Source organism: Somniosus microcephalus, chromosome 31 (assembly GCF_052327205.1).
Source record: "Somniosus microcephalus isolate GS21.2 chromosome 31, FLI_Smic_1.0, whole genome shotgun sequence".
Classification (NCBI taxonomy): domain Eukaryota; kingdom Metazoa; phylum Chordata; class Chondrichthyes; order Squaliformes; family Somniosidae; genus Somniosus; species Somniosus microcephalus.
Window position 1 is genome coordinate 31,275,154 of NC_141017.1, and position 18,929 is coordinate 31,294,082.

The 18,929-nt window shown below is 47.1% G+C and overlaps 1 protein-coding gene across 3 annotated transcripts in view; it reads right to left on the reverse strand.

The window, feature by feature from the left end:
• rtbdn (retbindin) overlaps positions 1-18,563 on the reverse strand; it is a 60,919-nt gene extending 42,356 nt beyond the window's left edge. Inside the window, exons 1-2 of one of the 3 annotated variants that reach the window (XM_085971731.1) lie at positions 18,294-18,561; positions 6,121-6,272 (exon numbers count right to left, since the gene is read on the reverse strand). In XM_085971731.1, coding sequence (XP_085827857.1) covers positions 6,121-6,253 — 133 coding nt within the window. In that variant the 5' untranslated portion in view covers positions 6,254-6,272; positions 18,294-18,561. Of the gene's footprint in view, positions 1-6,120; positions 6,273-16,907; positions 17,031-18,293 lie in introns of those variants that run through there. The other 2 variants (XM_085971732.1, XM_085971733.1) reach the window with 2 other exon arrangements.
• Between the last annotated feature and the right edge of the window lie 366 nt (positions 18,564-18,929).

Sequence of the window (18,929 nt, forward strand, 5' to 3'; positions counted from 1 at the left end):
ACTGATTGATGTCAAGTGCACATGTGCGGACTCTTTAACGCAGCTTGGGATCCGAATGGGCATCAGTCGGCGTAGCGTGGAGCAGCTGCTGCTGGAGCTGACTGCTGCGGGGAAAGGCGGGACGCTGCCATGTAATCGAGTGAAAACATGATCAACGTCGGTGCACTCAGCACTTTGCTGGATTGAGTTATGGACCCATATGCACTTTTATAGATCTGGCCTTGATTTTTTTTTTTAAACGGTGCAGTGTGGGGAAAACAGGCAAATTGTTTCACCATCATCCATGCGGAACACGGTGTTAGAAAGCGCCCGAGAGTAACTGGAGTACAAATTAAACCTGGGCAGACGGGATTAAATCTCCTCTCGCTAATGAGTTTTTGGGATTTAAAATTGAAGTTGGACAACTTCCAGTCGATGACAAAAAGGGTACCCACTAACTGGGCATTTTCAATTAATCAGAAGGACAAATCCCAAGCTGCTCCCCTTCCTGATCCCGCCCCCCCCCCCCATACCCATTGGAAGGAGGCAACATTTGGCTGTAGATCACTGCGTTCGCATTGTTACGCGGTAAGTTCTACCTGGCTTGGTGAGTCCCCTTTAACGTAGCAAACTCGCACTATTGTTGGGCTTTCCGATGCATCCATTTTGCCACCATTTAGAAGCACGTACAGGAAACTTTCGATTTACCGGCACCTAAATAACTGGAAATGTCGGTTAACCGGCAAAATTCAGGAGTAGGTTTTACTTCATATTTATTTGCCTTCTTCCATCTGTTGCTGTGCAAGGGTGTGGCTGCAGCTGTTGCTAAGCTACAGAGATGCTTGAAACTTGTGTTCATTGGGTTTGTTGCTTTATACGGAGCTCTCAGCTCCGTATCTTTTACTATAGCTTTCGGTTATCCGGAATTTTTGATGAACCGGCACCACGTCGGTCCCGTCTGTGCCGGATAAAAGAAAGTTTCCTGTACACTGCTTTCGAGAGGTCAGCCGGCACCACACGGGACTGCAGCGGTTCAAGGCGGCGGCTCACCACCACCTTCTCAAGGGCAATTAGGGATGGGCGATAAATGCTGGGCCTTGCCAGCGACGCCCACATCCCATAAAAACGAAATTAAGAAAAAAAACAATATTGGAGGCGGGCTGTCATGAACTTCGGGTATTTGGAGACCTGAGCAGTGTAGAGGTCTCTGTGAACTCTAACCAACCCATGTTTTGTGCGTGCCATTGGAGCATTGGAACTTTAAACTCTAGGAGGACACAGTGTGAAAGGGCCATCGGGGAGCTACATGTACAATTCTATCAAATCACAGCTGGCAACAGCAAACAGATGCTTAAGGTTTTGAAGAAAGACTTGCATTTCTATAGCGCCTTTCACGACCTCCGGACAACCCAACGCGCTTTACAGCCAATGAAATACTTTTGAAGTGTGGCTGCAATGTAGGAAACGCGACAGCCAATTTGCGCACAACAAGGTCCCACCCCAGCAATGCGACTTTGACCGGGATAATCTGCTTTAGTGATTTGGCTGAGAGCAGCAGTGATATCCGCCCTGCTGTATGCCTCAGAGACATGGACCATGTACAGCAGCCACCTCAAAGCACTGGAGAGGTACCATCGACGCTGCCTCCGCAAGATCCTGCAAATCCATTGGCAGGATAGGCGCACCAATGTCAGCGTTCTTGCTCAGGCCAACATCCCCAGCATCGAAGCTTTGACCACGTTCAATCAGCTCCGATGGATGGGTCACATTGTCCGCATGCCCAATACGAGGCTCCCAAAACAAGCGCTCTACTCGGAGCTCCGGCACGGCAGGAGAGCCCCAGGTGGGCAGAGTAAACGCTTCAAGGACACCCTCAAAGCCTCCTTGAAAAAGTGTAACATCCCCACCGACACCTGGGAATCCCTGGCCCAAGACCGCACAAAGTGGAGGAGAAGCATCCGGGAAGGCGCCGAACACCTCGAGTCTCTTCGCCGAGAGCAAGCGGAAGCCAAGCGCAGGCAGCGCACGTCAACCCAAGCACCCCACCCACCTGCCCCTTCAACCACCGTCTGCTCTACCTGTGACCAAGACTGTAGGTCCCGCATTGGGCTAATCAGTCACCTGAGAACTCATTTTTAATGTGGAAGCAAGTCATCCTCGGTTCCGAGGGACTGCCTAAGAAGAAGAGGAGAAATATTGGCCCCAGGGCACCGGGGAGAGCTCCCCTGCTCTTCATCAAATAGTGCCTTGGGATCTTCTCCGTCCAAGCTGAGGGGGCAGACGGGGCCTCGGTTTAAGATCTCGAGCATTATTCACTGACTGGGTTGCTATAACAATAGGGTTTCTCTTCAGTAAATAAAATGAAAGCACATGCAGCTGTAGGTGTCATTGGAAGAAAATAATCCAATAGTTGCTGAATCCTTGGACATAAAGCCAGTTCTGGGCAGAAGGGTTTAACTCTCCATGTCCTCATTGTTCATAGCATTAAGATTAATGTCTTGGAGAAGTAATCAACAGTGATAATGCTCCAGCCAGACAGTGAAGGCAGATGGCTTCCTGGTGTTAATAACCAGCGCTGCGTGCTCCTCTGCTACTTGAGAAGATCGGTTTCAAACACGCTCCTCGCACACAGATATTGCTCATCACTGACTACGTCCTGTCCTTCAGTTGCGGTCAAACGCGACTCCACTCAGCAGCTTCCCTCTGCCGATTAAATGGGGACCAGGGCTACAGTTAAAATCGGAGCTTCCGGGAATCAAAAAACAAAACACTGCAGCAAACTGTGAAACGAACAGCTCAGCAGCTCTGAACAAATGCGTTCAAAGGAATTTACAATCTTGCAAGTCAAGCAGTACGTGGGCTATTGCGATCGGAGTTTTTCTCCAAATGGCTAAGTTGAATTCTTCCTGAAACGGAATATTGCTGCATTTGATATTTAGGAGGAGGAGGAGGGCGCTCCTGTACTTTACGAACATCCAAACAATGACGGGCAGGTAAAGACCCTCTGGTCCATTCAGCCTGTCCCACCCAATTGCGATACCTTCTGTATCTCAACGTAGACACTCTCCACCCCACCCGAAGCCATGTGATCTCCTGGGAGAGGCAAAAAGGCAGATTTAAAAAATCCAGGCCAATTTGGGGGGGAAAAAAATCTGGGAAATTCCTCTCGGACCCATCTAGGTGATCGAAACCAGGCCAGGAGATCACTCTGGTCTTGAATTTCATGCAGTACCTACCTTCTGTAAGAGGTGGTCTCCGCCCCAGCCAGAAACAAATCCAGCTCTCGCTAGAAGGAATTCAGCGAGCCCGCATCCACCACACGAGTCGGTAGCCTGTTCCAGAGGTCCACTATACTCTGGGAAATGAACCACCTCCTGACATCTAACCTAGATCTAGCCTTATACAACTTAAATTTATGACCCCTGGTCCGGCCTAATCTGTTTAATTGAAATAAACTGCCAGCTGGATCACAATCTATTCCCTTCATTATCTTATAAACCTCAATCAGATCCCCCCCTAAGTCTACGCTTCTCTAAGGGATAGAGTCCCAACTCTTTTAGCCTATCTTGCTAACCAAGATGCTTTAGACTGGGAATTAGTCTAGTGGCCCTTCTCTGCACTCTTTCCAAAGCCTCAATATCACCCACCATGTGAGGAGACCAAAACTGGACACATTATTCCAAGTGCGGCCTGACTAAGGTACTTTTGAGATCGTTTTTTGATCCTCACGTCTAAGTTTTAGATGGGTCTTTAGGTTTTGCTTACAGGAGGTATTGGGAGGTCCACTAAGCCCTTACTCCAGTCACGGCTTTAATAGTTTTTTTGAGGATTGTGAAAATCCATTATCTTGTTCTGCCCCCATTTATTGGATCTATGTAAATTGAGGAAATATAATTATGAAAACAGCGTTCTTCACTTAGAGACATCTGTAGTCAAGGAAGAACTGGTATTTTTATAGTGCCTTTCACATCCTCAGGATGTCCCAAAGCACTTCACAACCAATGACAGACTAGATGCTGGAAGGATGTTCCCGATGGCGGGGGAGTCCAGAACCAGGGGTCACAGTCTAAGGATACGGAGTAAGCCATTTAGGACAGAGATGAGGAGGAATTTCTTCACCCAGAGAGTGGTGAACCTGTGGAATTCTCTACCACAGAAGGCAGTGGAGGTCAATTCATTAAATATATTCAAGAAAGAGTTACAGGAAACTTTTTTTTATCCGGCACCGACGTGGTGCCGGTTCATCAAAAATTCCGGATAACCGAAAGCTATAGTAAAAGATACGGAGAGCTGAGAGCTCCGTATAAAGCAACAAACCCTGTTTCTTAGCAACAGGTGCAGAACAATGGCCACAGGTTCCAAGCGTCTCTGTAGCTTAGCAACAGCTGCAGCCACACCCTTGCACAGCAACAGATCGAGGAAGGCAAGTAATAAAACTTACCTGAACCTACTCCTGAATTTTGCCGGTTAACCGAGATTTCCGGTTATTTAGGTGCCGGTAAATCGAAAGTTTCCTGTACATATATTTCTTAAGGCTGAAGGGATCAAGGGATATGGGGAGAAAGCAGGGACAGGGTACTGAATTTGGATGATCAGCCATGAGCTCATTAAATGGCGGAACAGGCTCGAGGGGCCGAATGGCCTACTCCTGCTCCTATCTTCTATGTTTCTATGAAGTATTTTTGAAGTACTGTTGTTACGTAAGCAAATATGGCATTCAATTTGCTTACAGCAAGATCCCACAAGACAGTAATGAGATGAATGATCAATTAATCTATTTTTGGTTGAGGTATAAATGTTGGCTAGGAGAACTCGCCTGCTCTTCTTCGAATAGTGCTAAAGGTCATGGGTTCAAACTGATACCTGGGGGTGGGTCTCCTGCAATTGGAGGGAAGCTTTACTTTGTGTTTGTCCCATACTATACCTGACTGGAGAGTGTTTGATGCTGTCACTGGTTACCTGGAGTAGAAAAGTGCTCCATTCTTTGACATCACATCTCCAAATATACGTAGTTAGCTTTAGTTAGGCTGCGTTTATGACCCACAGCTCTAGTTCGTGGTGCACAGGTAACAAAACAATTGCAAAATACCCCATTACATTTTCTGTTGGAAAATGCACCAACCTCATCTTTCTTGGACCTCAGATGCTTAAACAAACAAAATACTAGTCTTAAAGCGACATGTCACTCGTTCAACTCATGCCGCTTCCCAAAGACCATTACATGATACTTATGGCAGATACAAAAGGTCGAAAGGTGTTATTTCAATATTCAACTGTAGGGATGCCGTATATATATCTTAATCCTACTCTGTGTCTCCACAGTCGGTCTTTAGGATTATGAAAGGGTTTAATAGAGTAGATGTAGAGAAAATGTTTCTATTGTGTGGGCGGCCAGAACTAGGAGCCATAAATATAAGATAGTCGCCAATGAATCCAATAGGGAATGCAGGAGAAACTTCTTTGAAAGAATGAAAGACTTGCATTTCTATAGCGCCTTTCACAACCACCGGACGTCTCAAAGCGCTTTACAGCCAATGAAGTACTTTTTGAAGAGGAGTCACTGTTGTAATGTAGGAAACACAGCAGCCAATTTGCACACAGCAAGCTCCCACAAACAGCAATGTGATAATGACCAGATCATCTGTTTTTTGTTATGTTAGTTGAGGGATAAATATTGGCCTCAGGACACTGGGGAGAACGCCCCCCTGCTCTTCTTCGAAATAGTGCCGTGAGATCTTTTACATCCACCTGAGAGAGCAGACGGGGCTTTGGTTTAACATCGCATCTGAATAGACGGCACCTCTGACAGTGCAGCACTCCCTCAGTACTCCACTGGAGTGTCAGCCTAGCTTTATGTGCTCAAGTCCTTGGAGTAGGACTTGGAACCCACAATCTTCTGACTCAGCAGCAAGTGTGCTACTAACTGAGCCACCCAGAGAGTGGTGAGAATGTGGAACTCGCTACCACAAGGAGTAGTTGAGGCAAATAGCGTAGCTGCATTTAAGAGAAAGTTAGGGAGAAAGGAATAGAAGGTGGATAAAGATAGGCGTGAGGAAGCTCGTGTGGAGCATAAATGCCAGCATAGACCAGTTGGGCCGAATGGTCTTGTTTCTGTGCTGTATGTATTATGTAAACACTTACTCTTTGAATATAATGGACAGTCGCGGAGTTCTGGTTCAGGGCTTGGGGCAGCTTTGTGACTCCCAGTTGCCTGGCAGGTTGCTTCCAGGTGTCGAACAGTCCCACACAACAAAACGACAGCAACCAGCAGCATTTTGGCACTCGTGTTGAACCTGAAAGAAAAAGGAGAAGTTAGGAACATGTTTTTTTTTTTTAAAACACTCACCGACTCGCTGAACATCACTCTGACAGAGAAGGACACCAGGTGGGAATGCAAATGGGGCAGTGTGGGCCGGGAGCTGCAGAGTCACTCGCCAGAAATTGGGGCTGGGAAATAAAAAGGCCTATTGTTGTGTTCTGATACTCTCCATCAGACCAGAAATGATCGAGTGTTCCCAATCCAATAGATTATAGAACAGGAGGTATGTTCCCTGCAGATGATGACACATCACCGGGTGATGGATTAGTTGCTAGGCTCATTTATTACAGCTTTGCTGTAAGGAACCGGAACACTATTAGCTCCAGGAAAAGGCCACAGGGTCAAGAGAAAGACTTGCATTTATATTGTGTACAGTTTTGGTCTCCTTACCTAAGGAAGGATAAACTTGCCATAGAGGGAGTGCAACGAAGGTTCACCAGACTGATTCCTGGGATGGGGGGATTGTCCTATGAGGAGATATTGAGTAGACTAGGCCTATATTCTCTACAGTAACTAGTGGGGTACCGCAAGGATCAGTGCTTGGGCCTCAGCTATTCACAATCGATATCAATGATTTGGATGAGGGGACCAAGTGTAATATATCCAAGTTTGCTGATGATACAAAGCTGGGTGGGAATGTAAGTTGTGAGGAGGATGCAAGGAGGCTTCGAGGGGATATAGACAGGCTAAGTGAGTGGGCAAAAACATGGCCAATGGAATATAATGTGGAGAAATGTGAAGTTATCCACTTTGGTAGGAAAAATAGAAAAGCAGAATATTTTTTAAATGGTGAGAGACTGGGAAATGTTGGTGTTCAGAGGGACCTGGGTGTCCTTGTACACGAATCACTGAAAGTTAACATGCAGGTACAGCAAGCAATTAGGAAAGCAAATGGTATGTTGGCCTTTATTACAACCAATATAAGAGTAAAAGGCCTAGAAATTGGGTTGGGGCGCCAAATTGGCACAAAAGTCGCCTGAGCGCAGGATTTAGCGCAGCGTTCGAGGCTTCAGCGATCGTCAGATATTCAGTTTCAGTGCCGCTCGAGGGACACGGGGCGAGGCTCGAGGCGCTCCGCGTCCCTCTTAGGGCGCTGAAACTGAATATCGCAGCGCAACTGTTAAGGGGAAGGGGCCTGCAACAGCGCGATCCCCGCTCGCGAGTGCCGGCAAACGAGCCCAGCACCAAGGAGAAGTGCCGGGCTCTCGGGAAACAGCCGGCAATGCCGCGGGGGGGGGGGGGGTTAGGAGGCCGGGGACGGAGGTGCTGGCAGGCGGCCGCCGAAAAAGGCGGCTGCCCCGCACCTCCACCTTAACTTGCGCCGCTGCTGGCACAGTAAGGCCCCGTGAACCGGGCGCAGGTAGCGAACGGCGCAACTGCGGCGTTCGCTACCAAATATCGCGAACGGGGCGCGAATGGGGCGCTGCGCACACCGATGACGTCATCGGTGGCGGCGCAGCGCAAATGGCTAACGCCACCATTAGCGCCCCTGCTGAATATCGCGGGAGGTGCAGCCAGTGGCGCTACAGCCACTGACTGCCTCTTTAGGCGCTAACAGGTGGCGCTACTCACCCAATTTCTCCCCCAAGATGTCTTACTGCAATTATATAAGGCCCTGGTGAGACCACACCTGGAGTATTGTGTACAGTTCTGGTCTCCTTACCTAAGGAAGGATATACTTTCCATAGAGGGAGTGCAACGAAGGTTCACCAGACTGGTTCCTGGGATGGGGGGATTGTCCTATGAGGAGAGATTGAGTAGACTAGGCCTATATTCTCTAGAGTTTAGAAGAATGAGAGGTGATCTCATTGAAACATATACAATTCTTACAGGGCTTGACAGGGTAGATGCAGGGAGGATGTTTCCCCTGGCTGGGGAGTCTAGAACCAGGGGTCACAGTCTCAGAATAAGGGGTCGGCCATTTAGGATTGAGATGAGGAGAAATTTCTTCACTCAGAGGGTGGTGAATCTTTGGAATTCTCTACCCCAGAGGGCTGTGGAGGCTCAGTCATTGAGTATATTTAAGACAGAGATCGATAGATTTTTGAATATTAAGGGAATCAAGGGATATGGGGATAGTGCAGGAAAGTGGAGATGAGGTAGAAGATCAGCCATGATCATATTGAATGGTGGAGCAGGCTCGAGGGGCCGAATGGCCGACTCCTGCTCCTATTTCTTATGTTCTTATGTAGTGCAACCTCAGTACATCCCAAAAGTGCTTTACAGCCAATGAAGTACTTTTGAAGTGTAGTTACTGTTGCAATTCTCCTCCCTGTATACTTAAACCCAAACAATTTATGAATTAATCATATTAAATGGAATGGACCAATCAACATAAAAAGTGATCTCTTACTAAATATGTTGTGATGAACGGCAGCTAATTTGCGCACAGCAAGGTACTCATTACCAGATAATCTGCTTTAGTGATATTGATTAAGGGATAAATATTGGCCTCAGGACACCGGGGAGAACTCCCCCTGCTCTTCTTCAGAAACATGGGATCTTTTACAGGGTAGTCAGAGCCACGGTTTAATGTCTCATCCAAGAGACGGCACCTCCGACAGTGCAGCGCTCCCTCAGTACCGCACTGGGAGTGTCAGCCTAGAATTTGTGCTCAAGTCTCTGGAGTGGGACTCGAACCCACAACCTGATGACTCGGAGGCGAGAGTCAAGGCTCACTATTTAAGCGCGCATTTTTGCTTTTTTTGATCTGGCCTGCAGTTTTTAGTGCAACCCCCCCTCCCCCCTCATTAGCCGAGTTCCCTGCACAAGGCCAAAGTTGCACAAACAGCAACAAATAAATATTCAATGAACTGATGCTGCTCTACTGCAGACAGTCAGCTCACTGCACTGTTGGCCAGCTTTTCACCGGCAGCGCGGCAAACAGCCTCAATTCAAGCCAAAGAACCATCCCTAAAGGGACATGTTCAGTTAAAGAAGGAATACATGCTGCTTACGGCATATAAAAGATGTCACTAGTCAATCACAAAAGGTGTTTGTAATACTAATCATCATTATATCCCCTTTCAGGGAGTGAACCTCTGTAGCTGTCAGGTATGTCAACTCGCTTTTATTCCTTAAAATATTCTTAATGGTTAGGCACTGGCCTTTCATGTTTGAGACCTGGATCCGAGCCCAGCACATAGAAGATGAAGAAGAAGAAGAAGATAGGTAGGAGCAGGAGTAGGCCATTCGGCCCCTCGAGCCTGCTCCGCCATTTAATGAGATCATGGCTGATCATCCAAATTCAGTACCCTGTCCCTGCCTTCTCTCCATATCCCTTGATCCCTTTAGCCTTAAGAAATATATCCAACTCCTTCTTGATTATATTTACTGAATTGGCCTCTACTGCCTTCTGTGGTAGAGAATTCCACAGGTTCACCATTCTCTGGGTGAAGAAATTCCTCCTCATCTCTGTCCTAAATGGCTTACTCCTTATCCTTAGACTGTGACCCCTGGTTCTGGACTCCCCGGCCATCGAGAACACAGTTTTGATGGGATGAAGGTGCAATCTGGTTCTGTCTTCTGATGCAGGACTCCCTTGTGAAATCCTATTTCTTAGGTTCTTTCCAACTTTTTTTTACACAGCGAGTGGTTCGGATTTGGAACGCGCTGCCCGATAGGGCGGTGGACACAGATTCAATAGTAGCCTTCAAAGGGGAATTGGATAAATACTTGAAGGAGAAAAAATTGCAGGGATATGGGGAAAGAGCGGGGGAGTGGGACTAACTGGATTGGTCTTCGAAAGAGCCGGCGCAGACTCGATGGGCCGAATGGCCTCCTTCTATGCTTTGATTCCATGAGGTTGGACAGTCTCGGTCCAATTCAAAGACCACAGCACAATACACGGCCACTATTAGCCTCAAACTTTCGTGGCAAATGGAAAAATGTCACACTGGTGCGGGAGAGCGCGCTCTTCTGAAGTTGGGGCGGAATAGAGGGAGCCTCGTTCTGTATCTAACCGTGTTGTATCTGACCCAAGAGTGACTGATGCCGACACCGGATGTCTGCCATGCAACGTGCTCCATTCCCCAGTACTAAATCGCAGCCTGATAAATGACAAAAATCATCACAACGCATTTAGTGAGAGACCACCGTTTATGTTGATGGGTCCAAGATCCATTCTTTTTAATATGCTTAATTCATAAATTGTTTGGGGTTTAAGCATTCAGAGAGGAGAATTGTGAATGTTAAATTGTTTGGAAGGCCAGACATTGCATGACTAACTCTGCTGCAAGCTCACTCTGATCTATTGGAGCTTTGTGCTATCATGCGATACAGTTGTGTGGAAGATAATGGCTGCTTCCTAGCAAATAATAATACAGTAATCCAATTGAGAGGTTCAACTGACGTCATGATTCGCAAGACTGATACTTGAGCGATTCATCGGTATCCAAGGATTGGATTACAGCCTCAACCCTCTGTAACATTGCCCAGATCCCTGCTCCAGCCTCCGCTCATCTGCTGTTGAAACCCTCATCCATGCTTTTGTCACCTCTAGACTCATCTATTCGAATACCCGCCCACCTTGCGCCCTCCAAAACTCTGCTGCCCGAATCCTAACTCGCATCAAGTCCCGTTCACCAGTCACCCCCCTATGCTCACTGGCCTACACTGGCTCCCAATTTTAAAATGCTCACCCTTGTTTTCAAATCTTTCCACGGCCTCGCCCCTCCCTGTCTGAGTAACTTCCTCCAGCCCCACAACCCTCAGAGATCTCTGCGCTCCTCCAATTTTGGCCTCTTGCACATCCCCCGATTTTCGTCGCCCCCACCATTGGCGGCCGTGTCTTCAGCTGCCTTAGGCCCTAAGCTCTGGGAGTCCCTCCCTAAACCTCTTCGCCTCTCTCTCTCCTCCTTTAAGACGCTCCTTAACTCCTACCTCTTTGACCAATATCTCTTTATGTGGCTCGGTGTCAAATTTTGTTTGATGACATTCCTTGGGACGCTTTACTACATTAAAGGCACTGTATAAATACATGTTTTTGTTGTTGCACTATAGAGCAGCTCAAGTACTATTGGACTCCAGATACCAACTCCAACCACACTGATCTGACAGTCCGCTCCCTAGTTTTAACAAGTAAAAAAAAATAGGTCAACAGTTGACTTGGTTACATCTCTAGTTATGACCAGACCAGATTCCCAAGCCTGGGCTTCAGGTTGTCTGAAGGCCCTTTTCTAACCCCAGTTTTTCAAAACTATCTTCTACCTCCTCACTGAACAATGGAAGCCCCAGAGAGTAAAACAAAACAAAAAAGGGGAAAAAGATTAGGAAAAATAACATATTAGATTAGGTAGAGTAAGGAACATAGAAACAGGAGTAGGCCATTCAGCCCCACCAGCCCGATCCGCTGCTCATTTAGATCATGGCTGATCAGTATCTTGACTCCATCTACCTGCATTGATTCCGTAACCCTTACCTAACCAAAATCTATCAATCTCAGTTTTGAAATTTTCAATTGACCCCTCCAGCCTCAACAGCTTTTTTTTGGGGGGGGAGTGAGTTCCAGATTTCCACTACCCTTTGTATAAAGAAATGCTTCCTGACATCACCCCTGAATGAAGACCAGAGGATGCATCCACTCCATTAAGTTGGTGGCCTCTATGTTTTTTTACATAGTATTTACAGCACAGAAACAGGCCATTCGGCCCAACTGGTCCGTGCCGGTGTTTATGCTCCACACGAGCCTCCTCCCACTCCTCTTCATCTCACCCAATCAGCCTATCCTTCTATTCCTTTCTCCCTCATGTGTTTATCCAGCCTCCCCTTAAATGCATCGATGCTATTCACCTCAACCACTCCCTGTGGTAGCGAGTTCCACATTCTCACCACTCTCTGGGTAAAGATGTTTCTCCTGAATTCCCTACTGGATTTATTAGTGACTGTCTTATATTGATGGCCCCTAGTTTTGGACTCGCCCCCTGCAGCCCCCCTCCCTCCTCTTCCTCCTCCTCCTCCTCCTCCTCCCTCCCCGCCCGCCTGCCACAAGTGGAAACATCTTCTGGGTTAGAAGGTTGTGGCTTAAAGCCCGTACCAGGGCACTAACTGAGGGAGTGTTGCATAGAGTCCTTCAGATGGGATGTTACAGCAAGGTCCCGTCTCCATAGCCAGATGGTTCAGGGGTGGGGGGGGGGGTTGGCATTATTTCAAGAAAAGCAGGGAACTCTCCCGATGATCCCGTCAACACTCCTTGCTCACATCAGCACTAGAGCAAAGGCAGACTAATTGGTCATTCATCGCAGTGCTGATTGTGCAGTGTCGCTGTACCTGGCCTGCAGAACAACAACTCCTGCTCTTTTGAAAGTAATCCATGCGTGAAAGGTGCTACATTTTCTAGTATTTATTTTAATACTTTTCCGGGTTGCTACCGCAGCAATAAAATTGTTGTCCGAGGACTGCGACAAAGTGACTTTATTTCAGTATTGCCGTGCAGGGGTTGAAACCAAACGAAGCCAGTCAACCGAAGGAGGGAGAGGGCTCCCTGTATCTGCCGACAGCCAGAGTTACATTTACCACATCACACCCGTCAAGTGCATAGGTTATAAGGCTGGATTTTTCCAAAAATTATTTTTCTTACCGACATGTTTCTGCCTGTGATGTAAGACATGAAGGAATCTGTCTTCTGATATGACGCGAGTTATTTTTTTAAACCAGTGAATTCAGTACTTTGTATAATATAAAAAGAACTTGGATTTATATAGCGTCTTTCATAATCTCAGGACGTCCCAAAGCACTTTACAACCAATAAAGCACTTTTGAGGTGTAGTCACTGTTGTAATGTCAGAAATGCGGCAGCCAATTTGCGCACAGCAAGCTCCCACAAACAGCAATGAGATAACGGCCAGATAATCTATTTTAGTGATATTGGTTGAGGGATAAATATTGGCCTAGGACACCAGGGGAAACTCCCCTGCTCTTCTTCAAAAGAGTGCCACAGGATCTTTTACATCCACCCGAGAGAGCAGACGGAGCCTCGGTTTAACATCTCATCCGAAAGACGGCACCTCCGACAGTACGGCACTCCCTCAGCACTGCACTGAAGTGCCGGCCTAGATCATGTGCTCAAGTCTCCGGAGTGGGTCTTGAACCCACGACCTTCTGACTCGGAGACGACAGAGCTGCCAATTGGGCCAAGCCAATACAAAGCTGAGGAATATCAGGCCCGTAGCAGGCATTGTCACATGTAAACGCCAGGAAAGGGACTCACTCCCCCAGAAACAGATGCTCGGCGCATCCCAGCAGCATTTGTTGCTACGGCAGGAGACCGGCGCTTAAAAAGACCCCGTAAGATATTGTATCGCATGACACACAGAGCGGCACTCCCCATACAGAGTGACACACGTATGCAGTATATACGGCTCCTGGATACACTTTCAACCGCTTCCACCCCCCCCTTTTTGCAAACCTTATTTCAGGCAGAGTCTGTTTTAATATTCTGTCAGCTAACAATACAGCATAACAAATAAAAACACCGCTTCTTCCTTTCTATCTCCATAAGCAACAAAACTTCACAGCTTCTGTCTCCTCCCGAAAGTAGGGACTGGGCTGACTGCTTCAGCCCGCCCTGAAGATGGCACTGATGGATAGGGCAAGCGGTTTGTCCTTATAACCGAGTCATTATCACCCTGCTCTTCTCAGAAACTTTCATTATCATGGCCTCTGGGATTGTTTTATTTAATCCAAAATTGTGACACACAGACAGCACATTACAGTAAGTGGGTCGGTAACCAGAAGACACAGATTGAAGGTAATTGGCAAAAGAACAAGGGGGGCGGTGGGGGGGAGGGGGGAAATGAGGAGATTTTTATTTACGCAGCGAGTTGTCATATGAGGAGTGAGAGGGGATCTCGTTGAAACGTATAAAATTCTGACTGGGCTAGACAGACTGGATGCAGGGAGGATGTTTCCCCTGGCTGGGGGGTCTAAAACAAGGGGTCACAGTCTCAGGATATGGGGTAGGACATTTAGGACTGAGATGAGGAGAAATTTCTTCACTCAGAGGGTGGTGAACCTGTGGAATTCTCTACCACAGAAGGCTCTGGAGACCAAGTCACTGAATATATTTAAGAAGGAGATGGATAGATTTCTAGACACAAAAGGCATCAAGGGGTATGGGGAGAGAGCGGGAATATGGTATTGAGATGGAGGATCAGCCATGATCATATTGAATGGTGGAGCAGGCTCGAAGGGCCGAATGGCCGACTCCTGCTCCTATTTTTCTATGTTTCTATGTTTTGATCTGGAACACGCTGCCTGAAAGGGCGGTGGAAGCAGATTCAATAGTAACTTTCAAAAGGGGAATTGGATAAATACTTGAAGGGGAAAAATTTGCAGGGCTCTGGGGAAAGAGTGGGGGCCGGGGGGGCGGGGGGAGTGGGACTAATTGGAGAGCGATGTGTGGCGCCATTTGTGCAATGATCCCGCTGCATCACATGCACGGACAAGGCGAGCCTGGTAACTTTAAATGGGCACCAATGCCCCATAACAGACTGGGAGTTTGTGCACCTTTTAAAGACACCCATGTTGGATACATTGACTGCCAGGGTACAGAGGAGCTTTACGAGGATGTTGCCAGGGCTGGGGAATTTTAGCTATGAGGAAAGATTGGATGGGCTGGGGTTGTTTTCTTTGGAACAGAGGAGGCTGAGGGGAGACGTGACTGAGGTGCATAAAATGATGAGGGGCCTGGATAGGACATCACATCGACGTTGTAACCAAGAAGGCATGCCAACGCCTGTTCTTCCTCAGGAGACTGAAGAAATTTGGAATGGCCCCCCAGATTCTCACCAACTTCTACCGGTGCACCATCGAGAGTATCCTGTCCGGCTGCATCACTACCTGGTATGGCAACTGCACCGCCACAGACCGCAAGGCTCTACAGATGGTGGTGAAAGCTGCACAACATACTAATAGGAATTAAACTACCTGCTGTCCAGGATATCTACCCCGAGAGGTGCCGGGGGAAGGCTCTGAGAATCATTAAAAAGACGCGAGCCACCCCAGCCCAACCACAACCTCTTTGCCCTGCTCCCGTCCGGTAAGAGATACCGAAGTATACGGTCTCGCACCAGCAGGTTTCGAAACAGCTTCTACCCCCAGGCCATAAGACTCATGAATGAATAATGTATTATTATTTATTACTGTTGTTTTATTTATTATTACTGTATTTCTATTAGTATTTTTATCATTGTTATGCCATATTTATTCCAATGTTGGGAGGACTCGTAAAAATCAACATTTCATTGTGCAGTACACACGTCTGCTGCATATATGACAAATAAAATTGAATTGAATTGAATAGAGTGGATAGGAAGGACCTGCTTCCCTCAGCAGAGAGGTCAATAACCAGGGGGCACAGATTTAAAGTAATTGGTCGGAGGATTAGAGGGGAGTTGAGGAAAAAAAAATTCACCCAGAGGGTGGTGGGGGTCTGGAACTCACTGCCTGAAAGGGTGGTAGAGGCAGAAACCCTCATCACATTTAAAAAGTACTTGGATATGCACTTGAAGCACCGTAACCTACAGGGCTACCGACCAAGAGCTGGAAAGTGGGATTCGGCTGGAGAGCTCTTTTTCAACCAGCACAGACACCGTGGGCCGAATGGCCTCCTTCTGTGCTGTAAATTTATATGATTTTGTTTGGAAATTTATGTCATGAGTGAATTACTTTTTTTTTTAAAAAGGCCAACATTCCAGGTACTGATGAAGTGGGGGGTGGGGGGGGGGGGCACACCCAAGGAATTAACAGCTGTGGACATTACTCTCTCAGACAACAACCTGATGTGAAAATGTTGCAGCATTTTCAGTTTATGGTTTCATATTTCCGCCTTTCACAAGCTTTTTAAAAAAAATCGGCACTAGGATTTTGTGGGGTGATCTTGTGTGTGTGTGTGTCTGTGTGTCTGTGTGTCTGTGCCGTGACACAGTCTGTTTAACACCGGGAGAGCTATAGGAATATCAGGCAGAATACCACAACCGTGGCCCATCTGTTATGAGACCGAACAATCGGGGAGGCGACATCATGACGATGATATTCTGTGTGGGCATTGCAGGTGGGCATGTCAGTGCCCGATATTCTGACATGCCCACCTGGCGTTTGATGCTTTGCAGAAAGTGTAAAATGACCCTTTACACGACTGGACTGTCGGCGACAGCAAATGGATGCTTGCGTGAAATCTATCTCTTGCTATTTTAATGTTAAAATAAGTGGATTAAAGCCCCTGTTAAAAAAAAGTGAACCAAATAACAGCATACCAAGTTTGTGTGCTCTTTTACGCAGTCATTTCACAGTTTACAAAAGTGGGGGAAAAAATAGACTGTTCATGCTGGAAATCCGAGATTTAAAAAAATCATGCTGGCAATGCACAAGGGGCCAATCAGCATCTGTAAAGGGTTAAGTTTTTTTTTTGCATTGCTCCAGTCCAGAGCAAAATCTTAACCTCTTCTCTCTGGTGCTGGGCAGCTGCGGCGTTTTACTTCAGAACTGTTGGCTTAATGCTCAGGCTGTCCCAAGATAAATCATCAGCAAGGACAGTTACCACGCTGCAGCAGTCACACGCACCCTGCTTCAACAGTGGAGGGTAGGTAGACTTTAAACATGCTTCACTCACCCAGCCGGTTACAGGAACAGAATTGGAGCCGAATTAGGTTTCCCCACAGGAGGATAAAATAAAAAACAGTCCCAACACCTTATTTAATCTTTCAATAATACCAGAGGTCTGTTCTCGCTCTCTGACCCCCTTTTATCCCAACTTTAAGTAACTCTCCCCACCCTCACTCCCACTCCAGAGTTCTCTCTCTCTCTCTCTCTCTCTGTCCCTCTCTCTCTTTCGCTCTGTTTACACACAAATTACTCAAGTGTGTTCAAATTTAGATCTTAAAGCGAGGGGGGGGGGGGGGGGGAGGATTTAAGACCAGGAACACGTTGCCTGGTTTCTCTCGCTGGCTTTTTTTAAAAGAAAAAACACCCAGATACAATGTTTAGAAAACTTTCCCTAAAATAATTAAAACAAACGTTATTTGCAAACGTCTTAAGGAGTCCACAGTCTAACAATTTTGACTCTTTAGGTAAAGTTTTCTTTTAAATCAGCAATTATTTGGGAAGAGAATGGTCTAATTTCACAAGTGAGATTCTGAACCAGATTTTAAAAGATTTATTTTGCCCATTGTAACGGATTGGCCTTTCATTTAAAAAAAACCTAAACTAAGATTCGATTTCACCGATGTCTCCCAGTACCCCCCCGCCCGCCCGCCCGATTACTGTAATCTCATCCAGCCGAACCTAATCCTTTCTATTTTAATATTCACTTCCTCTCAAACCGGATTAAGTGCGAGGGGCTTCCTACTGCAACCCCACTCTCCTCCCCCTCCTCCTCCTCCTCCCCAATGCACTTCAATTTCAGGAAATTAACCCCACGTTAGTTTCATGTAATTCAGAGGGGACCCTCCCCACTTCCCCAAGACCCCCTCCTCTGCAGCCCCTCCTCTCCTTTCTTACTTCGAAAAGAAGAGAGGGTGAAAAAATAAATGAATCAAAGGTGGGTTCTGGGGGAGTGGGTATTGAATGTCCTGTTACCGTTCACCGATTGCAAGGACGGGGCAGTTTGACGCAGTTTTATCGCAGGTCCCGTCTCATTACAACAGCAGAAGGATCAGCAAAAATACCCGTTTGTTGCACTTAAAACTTTCCTCATTTTCGGAAATTAAGCGGCAATCCCCATCAATATTCGAGCATTCGCTGCAGCCATCGCAGACATGCAAGGGCATGCCAAAGATTTCATGCAACATTTATTAAATAAACTGTAAAGATGATTTTACTAATGGGTAATGTGGTGATATTTAACCCACGCGAATGATTTGATTTCACCCACACGAACGCCTCCTCCCCACCCACCCTCCCCAAAAATCATGCATTATTGCTCAAATGTTGCAATTAACACTCTCCAATAAATGACTGCCCTCAAATGCTGTTGGGTTCTAACATTCTCACTTGGTACCTGTGATACAGCCGCCTGTCCCAGAGCTGGGTCTCTCTCTCTCTCTCTTTGCCGGGCTGGGTTAGAAAGGACACTGCAGATGATTTCCTTTTGCTCTCGGTCTCCTCCTGTGTCTGGGTCAGAGTTGGAGACTTGGTTCAGTTCGCGCGGGGGAGCCCAGTCTCTCTTAAGCCGGTTCGCTCAGCTCAGCATCTCTCGCCACCTGTCCTCCCCCCCTCGCCTCTAGCCAGCCTGGCTCCGCAACCACAGCAGCGCATCAGCACTGAAGGAGGAGCAGCGCTCTTAAGGTGGCGCTGAGGAGGGAGAGAGGGAGAGGGGGCAAAACATCTGATCAATCCACCCCCCCTAGCAGAGTTCCCCCCCCAAAAAATGGGCACGGTGAAAGAATGAGGTATGGGAAGTCAAGTGACCTTGCAACAACAACAAAAAAATCATCACAGGTCACCAGAGCTCACAAGTCAGTTGGAAATGTGAATAATTCAGAATATAGAAACATAGAAGATAGGAGCAGGAGTCGGCCATTCGGCCCCTCGAGCCTGCTCCGCCATTCAATGAGATCATGGCTGATCATCCAAATTCAGTACCCTGTCCCTGCCTTCTCCCCATATCCCTTGATCCCTTTAGCCTTAAGAAATA